This window comes from Quercus robur, chromosome 1, assembly GCF_932294415.1.
Source record: "Quercus robur chromosome 1, dhQueRobu3.1, whole genome shotgun sequence".
Lineage (NCBI taxonomy): Eukaryota > Viridiplantae > Streptophyta > Magnoliopsida > Fagales > Fagaceae > Quercus > Quercus robur.
In genome coordinates, this window is record NC_065534.1 from 21,207,736 (window position 1) to 21,218,045 (window position 10,310).

Below are 10,310 nucleotides of genomic sequence, written 5' to 3' on the forward strand. Positions count from 1 at the left end.
CTTTTTAGAAATGGGACACCTGAGGTTTGGTACAAGCCAGCCTGCATTAATTAAAGTCGCTGGACTGAAACAAATCAAAATTGTCAAATTAGTGAAACAGTCACACCTAGCTAACTTGGATGTAAGAAAGATGCATAAAGTCGTTGATTGCGCAATGATGTTTCAGTGGTGAGAGAATGTTGTATAAACATATAGTGCTTGATATGTTTTTTTTTTAAATTTTTATTTTTTATATGTTATTTGATATATGAAATAAATTTTTAGCTTTGTTGTACACAGCAGATTGATGGAGAACATTGCTATGTAGGATATGATACTATTTATTTCATTTTCAACACTATTATATGATTTATTTTAATCCAATTCTTAACTATTTTTAGTGTGAATTTACATTTTCTCATCCTTGACTTAGTGTTTGTATGTGGGTCATCATGTATTTTTTTGAAAATTTTATAGAGTTGACAAGTGAAGTAGTCCAAGACTCTCTCTTTCACCATTGCACCTAATTTTTTTAAAAAAAAAAAAAAAAAAAAGGGAAGTGGTCATCAACATTTGGGAATCCAAAAGTTATCGAAATTTAGACATGGAAACCATTAATCATCTGTGGAAGTAATTTAAAAGTAAAACTCAAGTAATTGAGGTTAAAAAGTTTTGTGTAAACTTGTACTCATTTCTTAACTTGTTAAAGACATCTTCAACTATACCCAGGAAAAAAATGATGAGATTTAACAAGGCAGTCCATGATTACTGATTAATTAGTTGCAGAACCACTTTAGCATGTGTCATATTCAATAAATAGGAAACAGTCTTTGCCAGAATTTTGATATAAAATTAGGTAGGCATTATTTGACCCATGCTCAAATACCTAAACCACTTTCTATTGGAGGGAATAAATACTACTATTACTATGGATATCCTCTATTTAATCTTCATTTATTTATGGCAAAAGTTAACGGATGTTCTATGAATATTTATTCATAGATCAGTTTTTAAAAAAGATTTTATGACAAAATAAAAGAGTAAATAACTTTTATAACAATTAAAAAAAATGTTTCTCATAAAAGTTGTATAAAATATTTTTTAAAATAGTCAATAAACGAATATTTTAAGAGCACCTGTTAACCGAGTAATTTATTTATTTTTATTCTTGCTTTCTTTCTTTCTTTTTATTTTTTATTTTTTATTTTCAGTTCTTCAAAACTGCATGACGGTCTGCTGTGGGCATTGAATCCGTATGTCTTACTTGCTTTGATGGGTTATCGATCCAGATAAAAGAATTTAAGAGGTACTAATCTTCCAAGGGAAATCGACACTAGTCTATCTCTTGTACTTGAAGATGCATTTAAAGGTGGATTTAAAAAATAAATGCAAAGAATTAGTTGAGATGTATGTGTCAAATAATTTCTTTGGCCAAACCGAAGAGTTCAGGTTTTTCTAGATACAATTAATAAGTATTACAAGTAAACTAAAAAATTATTTCAATAATAAAATAGATGGTAAAAAGAAGAGAAGAAAAATTAAGTTATATGAAAAAATACACTTGATGTAAGTCCAAGAGTTTATTGAAAAGCCAAATATGATAATAGATTATACAATAATTTTAAATAAGTGATTAAACTTCTTCTAAATGTCTTTAAACTTTTGATAATTGTGTTTTAAAAATTTTAATTTATTTTAAAAAAACCCTTGGTAATTTTTTCACTTAAAGTAAATTGTGTTAATATTATAAATGTAGTCATAATGAGTCACGTGACAAAGTTATGTTATACAACTTGTAATACATATATTAAGCCAGATGGTGTGAGCAAAATATGTATATTTCCCCCTTTTATAATTAAAACTAAAAAAAAACTATGGTAAGTTATTAATATAATATAAAATCAATAATGAAAATTCTTTTAAATTTCTAAAAGCTCTTGGTAGTAGAATTTTAAGCAGGGTATTATTCTTTGAAATTCTGGCAATAGAGCTTCACTTAAGTAGATATGTTAAATATTTTAATATACTTATATTGTATCACTACCATGGCCTAGGTAGTTTGTCCACGGGAGCTGCCATGGCCTTGGCTACATAAAGTTTTTAACTTTTTGTTATATAATATGTGATACAATATTATAAGATTTGGATGTTAACTGACATAATATGTAACCTTATTATGAATATTTATTGACATTAAATGATGGGTTAATAAACAATGTCATAACTTGAAGTGTATCAAATGTCTTATAATTTAACATAGATATTTTTTTTTCTTTCTTTGTATTTGGATAGATGATGTCAGCTCCATGATGGTATTCTTTACCTTCTAGTAACAACATCGATGGATTTCATTTTGATTTAGGCGATATTCAAACCAAAGTTTCTTATTAGTAACAACTTATATAAATTTCTATTAATAATTTATTTATCAGAGACTCCTTGAGAGTGTGAATTGAAACTATTGAAAGTTAGTGATTTTAATTTAAAACTATAATTTATTTTTTAAAATTTTGAACTATCTTAGACCATTAGAAAAATTATGTAATTTATTTAAAATTTTAATTTATTAAAGGAGATTGTAGCGATATATCGCATAAAAATGATGAATCCTTGGCATAGTTATGATTTATAGTACTCAATTCACATTATAAGTTCCCTTAAAAAAAAAAAAATTACATTATATGGTATACAGTATTAATTTATTGTTCTACATTGCATCATGTTGAGATTGTCATTCTCAAAAAAAAAAAAAAAAATGTTAAGATTGCAATCGCCCCTTCTATCCAAAAAATAGAAAGCAATTGGCCTTTCTCACACGAGGCTCTGCCATTATAGGGATTGAGGCACTCTTCTTGGTGCTTCATCGATCTTTCCATCTTAAATGGTGCATAGAACTTTTTTTTTTTTTTTTGGATTATTTAATAGTTGGGAGGAAGGATTTGAATTCTAACGTATTTTTTGAAAATATTAAAAAATATCGATTTAGTTATAAGACTCTTAACACACTGTGACAGTTAATACAACAATTAATGCAAATTGTACTTTCACGTGGCAGTTTGTGCTCCCTAATTAAGTTTCCATTTTCTTTTCAGTTATTTGAGGTGATGTGATGAACCAGTCTTGAAGTGACGCAATTGCTATACTCTGAAACATCCTGACCAATTAATGTATAAAAATTCCATATATTATTATCAAATTATTATTCGTTCATGTTTTCACCGATTGAAACGAGAAGGAAAGACCGCAAGATTGTATACACATATTGACATACACAAGCTGCCCTGCTTCTCATTCTTTAATATATATATATATATATATATATATATATATATATATATATCTATAATCTCTGTGCAGGCTTGCGTGTATGTTTCTGAAATTTGGATCTCGTGGGGTTGTTAAGAAACTAGTAGAAAGAAAATTATTCAGTTAAGATTTTGTCTAAGTCTGCAATTACTTCCATCAAGAAGAAACAGTATTGAACGAAGAAACTTTCCCAACTGTTGGACCAAGTCGTGTGCAATTTTAATTAGCAGAATTTCTGATTAAACAATCTCAATAATGAAACGTTCAAAAATTGCCATTGCACACTACATGAGCTTATATTACCGCAAAATGTACAAGAAATAGATGATAGGTGGTACTGGTACTACTAAGTTCCACTTACATTTTTTGGTTTTCTCCTTTAGAAAATAGGAGCCAAACACAAATCATGTCAAAATTGTGTTTTGAAAACTAGTTCCAAATACAATTTTAAAAAACAGTTTTCTAAGTTTTTGGAAAACAAAAATTGGATGACCAAACAGGGCCACAGGTTCTTATATTAATGTTTTACTCTTTCTTGGCATTTGGGTTGGCCCAAGCCCAGTGGGACACCAAATTTGATAAAATCCTAGCTCAAAATTCTTTGCATTAATTTATAGGATAAAGTTTATATGCACACCAAATGGAGGAATTCTTCCAAACTAGGTTAGGTGACACCTTATAAAATTGACATGTGTTTTGATCCAAAATCTCCTAACCCACTAAAGTGTGTGAACTATGATTAAGTGGGTTAGCCGGCTAGGTGATTTTTAGTCAAGACACATGTCAGTTTTTTAAGGTGCCACCTAACCTAGTTGGAGGAATTCTTCCAAACTGAGTTGCATACAAACTATGTATTGTCAGACAAGAGAGATATAAACGGACCATAGGAAAGAAAACAAAGGAAAAAGGGAGACACTAGTGTAACACCAAGATTCCTCTTGGCTTTGATCCCTTGGGTTGGCAACACATGTTATGCGTGGATATGTTCTGTACATTCATTTTGCATTAATTGGGGTGTTGGTGGATAAAATTAGATGCGTTTATTAAACGAGTTAGTTGCATCAACCCAAACATGATTCGAATTCATTTAACCTTAACTTATAACATGTTTATAAACAGACTAGTCATGTCAAGTTTATGGATCGTATCAAGTTTTGCCACCTTAAATAAAATAAGGATTCATTACTAATCATCAGACTTCTAAGATGTGATTTTGCTATTTGATTTTATTATCAATTTTAAGTTAGAACTAGAAGTGTTTACGCCTTTATGGTCTTTTGGGATGGATAAAATCAGATCTAGAACCAAAAAAAAAAGTGGCATGGCAGTTAGGATGGTGTTGAATGTTGATTGCAACCTGTGATGATGTGCCATAGCTAATGTGGTACCTAGGGTCGACGTGTTGGAATCTGGTGTTGACGTGTGGCAGAGCAATGTGTTTAGCTCGTATAGATGAGTTTGACAGGGCACATGTTGATGTGTGGCTCGAAGTTTGTGGCATGTGAAGCATTTAGCTATAAGAGACAAAACCTTTAGGCGGTGCATGTAGGCACATATTTTGTCTATTTGCAATGACTTCTTCGACATTTTGTAGATTGATGATGAGAGATCTTACAAGTGATGATGTAGGAGTAGGAAGAGCATAGGACAAAGGGAGAAATGTGAAGTTTTAGAATCTTGGCTTTAATAACAAGTAAAAACCATAAATATTTGAATGAATATAATACTATATTTTTTGATAGATATGATTAGATTTTTTTTTTTTTTTTTTTTTTTTTTTTTTTTTTTTCTGAATAATAATTATATATTTATTTATTTATCACTCCAAGATAAATATTTTTTTATCGTTAGGTTAAAATGCATGAAATTAGTTTTTTTTAGGTGGAATTTTAACCTAAAATACCTTGTTCGATGACAAATTTTTTCCAATTGGAGTCGGCGGCTCTCCTAGGGATTCCATGAACTAATTAGAACCTACAACTAAATACTCCTATATTAGTGAATGATATAGAATATTGTATAATGGTGTAACACTTTTTTGGTGAATAGATACTATACAGATTTTTTTTGTTTTTGTTTTGAGAAGAGGATATAGTACAGAATTAAACATCATCAATTCTTAAACATGCATTCTAGAAATCACCACATTGGATGTAGATATAAACAGGCTCAAACTTGAATAATAGAGATCATCCCAAAAAATAATCAATCTCAATCAAAGCTCAATACAAAAGGTATAAACCTTTAACGAAATCAAGGACTCGTACACATTATTGGCATATAGGCAAAAGGATTTAGTACTGTCACGACATATGTGTTTCTTAAATAAATCTGGTTACAACATCTAAATAAATATGAATTTCAATCAGATAGTAGCTAGTAATATATAATCAGAAGAATACTGGAAGAAATGCAAATGCCAAGCCAACAGTAAAAGCTAGGGTGAACCCTAAATTGCTTGAAGCTCCATTTTTCCCTGATGTGGGGAGGGCAGCTGGTTCTGCTCCTGGTGATAATCCTTTTTTTTTTTCCAGGAAAAAAATAAGGTTAGGACATTGTTAGGACATTGAAAGTAAAAGCATATAAGCAGCTCAGTGGCCAAGAATGAATTAGAGATTGGACTGAGTTTTATGATCTCAATTAAACGGCCCAATAATTAAGGATCTAGACAAATAAGCCCATGTAATTAAAATAAGAAAAACATAATGCAAGTAAAGAGAAGTGATGCATTAACAACATTTTTACAACAAATCATATGTGATAAGATGTTATTGGTTCTAATTTGAATCAAGCACTGAAATTACTTTTTTACCAACACTTAGATTACTTTTTTGCCAACTTGATAACAGCCAATAACAATCTATTACTTAAGATTTGTTGTGAAAATGTTGTGAATATTTCTCGTAAGTAAAATAAGAGAAATATTATGTATACCGTATTTTCATAAATAGTTTCATATCAAATTTAGGTGGCAAGCTGTTATTGATAGAGTAAAAAAATGATGTCAGTGATATGCTTAGTTTAAAATTAATAAAAACTTGTCACTTAAAATTTATTATAAAATTATCCTAAAAATATATATATAGTAAAAGTAGCATTACTAGTTTAATAACTATTCCGATAACCATTGTTTTAAAAACCGGACCGGGGGTAAAACCAAATTTGCTTCGAGTTCCCAATTTTGACCGAATTTTGATATTTTTACCGGACTAAACTGATACCCAATTCTCAATTAGACTGATCCGGTATGGGTTTTAAAACTATGCTGACAGCTATCGTGATCCCCATTTGTGGTAGGGTCAAAATACGATGCTGAATGTTGGAAGAGGTCCACAATGGTGTTTGTTTCTTTTGTTCTAGAAACAGATTGCACATTATTTATATAGACCCAACAGTCCTCTGTATCCAACTACGAAAGTACAAATTTGAGATTTGACAGAAATACAACCGAAAAATAGAATAAAAGAAAATCCTTAATTATGCTGAATTTCAAGCTTTTTAGACATATACTACATACAAGTCGAATTAGCACAAATTTTGCAATGAAATCCTTTCCGGCCATCTTAAACTTTAGAGTGCGTTTGCCATCCTCATTTTTTAGTCTAACTTATTTGCTTACATTTACTTTTGAGTGGTGTATATATTTACCCATACAATTTACATATTCGTGCAAAATGCATTGAGATTGTGATTTTAAGTCATTATACTTTCACCATTTCACAATTTTAGTGCATTTCGCATGTGCGTGTAAGTTTGTGTGAAATAAGTGTGTGAATATATAATAGTATTTGCCCTTTACTTTTTATTGAGATTAGTTTAAGAACTACAAATTCTTCCACAATTTTTTTGTCAAAATTTTGATGTGGCAAACTGTGAGTAGTTAATCATTACTTACACATAAATTCACAATTTTTTTTTTCATTAATCGTCACAATTGCAACAAAAAATTGTGAAAAATGATGTGATCTTTTAAGAAAACAAACAAAAAGATTAAAAAGAGGGAGGAATTACCTAGTGACTCACTCGGTGATGGACCTCCTACTGGGCCAGGCACTGGATATCCCGCAGCTGTCAAACACAACACAAAAATTGATTTTAGTATTTATCATTTCAAAGCCTTTGATGCATTAATTTTAGTACCTACCTACATTGAATGCCAATCACCGTTCACCAACCTAAAAAGAAAAAAAGGTTGGTTCGTATGGACAGAAGTTGGTCACATTAACAGTACAAGCATGTCAGTGTTCTTAACAACTCGTTGTCTTCAAAAAATGTAGGAACAGAGTCTATTGTGCCACAATTTTACCCTGATTTTATTGAGGTAGAGGCAATATAATTTCACATTAAAAATTTTTAATTTACTTTATAGCAAATTAGAATTTTACTTAAATAAACTAAATTAAATTTTAAAGTTCTACTTAAAACAAACTACATTAATAATTTTAAGAGTAAGATAATGTTTTCATCTCTAAATTTTACTAAAAATTTTTATTTTTTTAATTTTTTTTATCCATCAATTTTAAAAAGTTCATTTTTCGCCCTTGGTTCCTCAACTATTAATTGTGTCAATTTAGTCTATCAACTATAAAAAAAAAAATCAATTTGATTATTGGATCTCCTCTCCGTTTAATTTTTAACCAAAATAATTGATGTGGCAAATGTAACGCACACTCTGAGATTAATATAGAAAAATTAAAATTAAAAGATCAAAATTAAGCTAATTTCAATTATTAATTCCATTAAAACATAACTAGGGAGGAGATCCAAAAATGATCTGTGATTTTCACTAAAAATTCAACTTTATCCAATAAATGGAAGACTACATTAAAAATTTAAACTCTCATATAAGGTGATATTATATGATGTGATTGAATAACCAACAAAATCTAAACCACCATGGCATGAATGACACTTATTATTTATCCACATAATTTAACTTTCTCGTGACTTTTCTTATGTACAAAAAGAATAAAAATCTTCCAAAGAATCAAAGGTGTGGACTGTGGAGTGTACCTGAGCAAGTGCTAACAGGGGGTGTTTGAAGACCACAAAGAGAAGGAAGCTTGAGAGCCCTTTTGACATCAATGTTGAACCCATAACTTTCTGCAATGTTGCTCCCAAGCAACTCACACAAGCAAATAGGGTTGCTTTCAAGCAGCCCAGCAAGCTCAGGGCAGCAAGCCTTATCAGGCTTTGTAGCATTGCTTCCAGTCACCACAAAAGTTAGGCAGTCAGACATGTTCACCAAACTATTAAGGCAAGGATCCACTGCTGGTGCCGAAGCTGAAGCTGGTGATGAACCTGGTGCCTCTGCCTGAGCTGAAACACTGTGAAAAAATGCAGAAAACAATACGACTGAGGCTGCAACCATGGCAAAGACTTTGGCAGTGGCCATGGTCATTTTTTTGTGATCTATTCTTGTGTCTTTCTCTTAGCTCAAATTTCTCTCTGTTTTTCTACTTTGCAATACAACCACTAATAAAAGTTTTGTGTGTAGAGAGTAGAGAGTTGTTGTAGGAGTTAAAATAGAGGCTTTGGGAAAGGGGGTTCCCCATCTTTTGTTGGTAGCCGAAATTATTGATTGTAACTACCAGCTAACTATGTTGTGCAAATAATAAATTTGAACTTGAAAGCTCTCTCTCTCTCTCCTACTTGGATGTGAAATACTAATATAATAGATTAATGTTATCTGATGCTCTTAGAACAATTGTTAATGAACTATATTAAAAAACATTTGACATCATTTTTATGAGAAATATAAAAAATCGACAAAAAATTAATTATTTTATCATATTTCCGTAAAAGATTTCTAAAAATAATTCCTAAAACAATGCTCTAAGAATATTCGTTAACATTTCCCTAATATAATCAAATGTCTATTACAAGTTACAACTAGGCAAATGGAACCGCTGTGATATCAATTTTTCGGATGAGCATGCATGATAAGCTATCTATTTTCTATTCTGTGTCATACTATTTCCAAAGGACATATTGTGGGGACTAGGCACCTTAACTCTTTAAAATAAATAAATAAATTTAGCTTAGTCATGCACAATTGTCTTATTATAGAGCACAAAAAATCCTATGGTACTCTCGAATCCTTTATACGTGATGTTTGAGTTTTCTGGCTATATTTATTGAATGAGTCAATACCAAGTTACAATCGTTGTATGTAAAGTTATGATCAATTTAATGGGATTTACTACCTTATAATTGTAAAATAATATCTAACCAAAAAATTCATGGGTTCAAATATCCATAACCAACGATGTTTGATTATAGTTATTTTTTAAATTGGAAGATCTCTTGTACTTCGTATAGTTTTTTGGGGTTGTAAAAAAGGGTACAATGGGTTTTAGGCTTGTGAGAGAAGTGAAGTTTATGATTTTGATTTATTGGTGAGAGCTTGTGTTTGTGTTTGTATTTGCCTTTGTGTTTGCGAGTGATCGAGAGTGTTTTGTATTTGGTGAGGTTTATGATTTTGATTTATTGGTGAGAGCTTGTGTTTGTGTTTGTATTTGCCTTTGTGTTTGCAAGTGATTGAGAGTGTTTTGTATTTGGTGAGGTTTATGAGTTTGATAGGTACTGTAGTGTGACAGTAGTTGTATGCTATTGTGGATATTTGTTGTAGATATTTGTAGATAGGCATTGTGACAGTTGTAGGCTATTGTTGATATTTGTAGATACTTGTAATAGGTGTGACAGTTGTAGTGTGTAAGGGTGTGTAAGGAAGTGTGCGTGTGTGTGTGCAAGGTGGTGCGTATATACCTGCAGGGGTGTGCGTATGTAGGTGTGATAGCTGTAGTGTGTGCAGGGGAGTGTGCGTGTGTGTGTGCAAGGTGGTGCGTATATACCTGCAGGGGTGTGCGTGTGTGCCTGCATGTGGGTGCGTGGGAGTGTACTACTGCAGATAAACTATACTGCTATTGTGGGTTGTTAGTTGGTTGTGCCAGGGTATCAAGTAGGTAGTTAGTTGGTTACGGGGTGTACTGCTTATAGGGAGAGGGTAAGGATTGTAAAGCTCA

The 10,310-nt window shown here is 31.2% G+C and overlaps 1 protein-coding gene across 1 annotated transcript; it reads right to left on the reverse strand.

Moving 5' to 3' along the window:
- Positions 1-5,439: 5,439 nt before the first annotated feature.
- Positions 5,440-8,823, reverse strand: LOC126725179 (non-specific lipid transfer protein GPI-anchored 12-like). Its single transcript, XM_050429723.1, has 3 exons — positions 8,299-8,823; positions 7,297-7,353; positions 5,440-5,803 (listed from the first exon to the last, which is right to left on the reverse strand). Exons 1-3 carry the CDS (start codon positions 8,684-8,686, stop codon positions 5,676-5,678), a joined length of 573 nt encoding a protein of 190 aa, XP_050285680.1. The 5' UTR covers positions 8,687-8,823; the 3' UTR covers positions 5,440-5,675.
- Between the last annotated feature and the right edge of the window lie 1,487 nt (positions 8,824-10,310).

What these genes read in the sequence shown, in the direction of transcription:
- LOC126725179 (XM_050429723.1), bottom strand. Translation starts at nt 8,686, where the DNA reads ATGACCATGGCCACTGCCAAAGTCTTTGCCATGGTTGCAGCCTCAGTC. An exon ending in CCCTGTTAGCACTTGCTCAG is followed by an intron (nt 7,354 to 8,298) that starts GTACACTCCACA and finishes TGTGTTTGACAG; the next exon opens with CTGCGGGATATCCAGTGCCT. An exon ending in ATCACCGAGTGAGTCACTAG is followed by an intron (nt 5,804 to 7,296) that starts GTAATTCCTCCC and finishes AAAAAAAAAAAG; the next exon opens with GATTATCACCAGGAGCAGAA.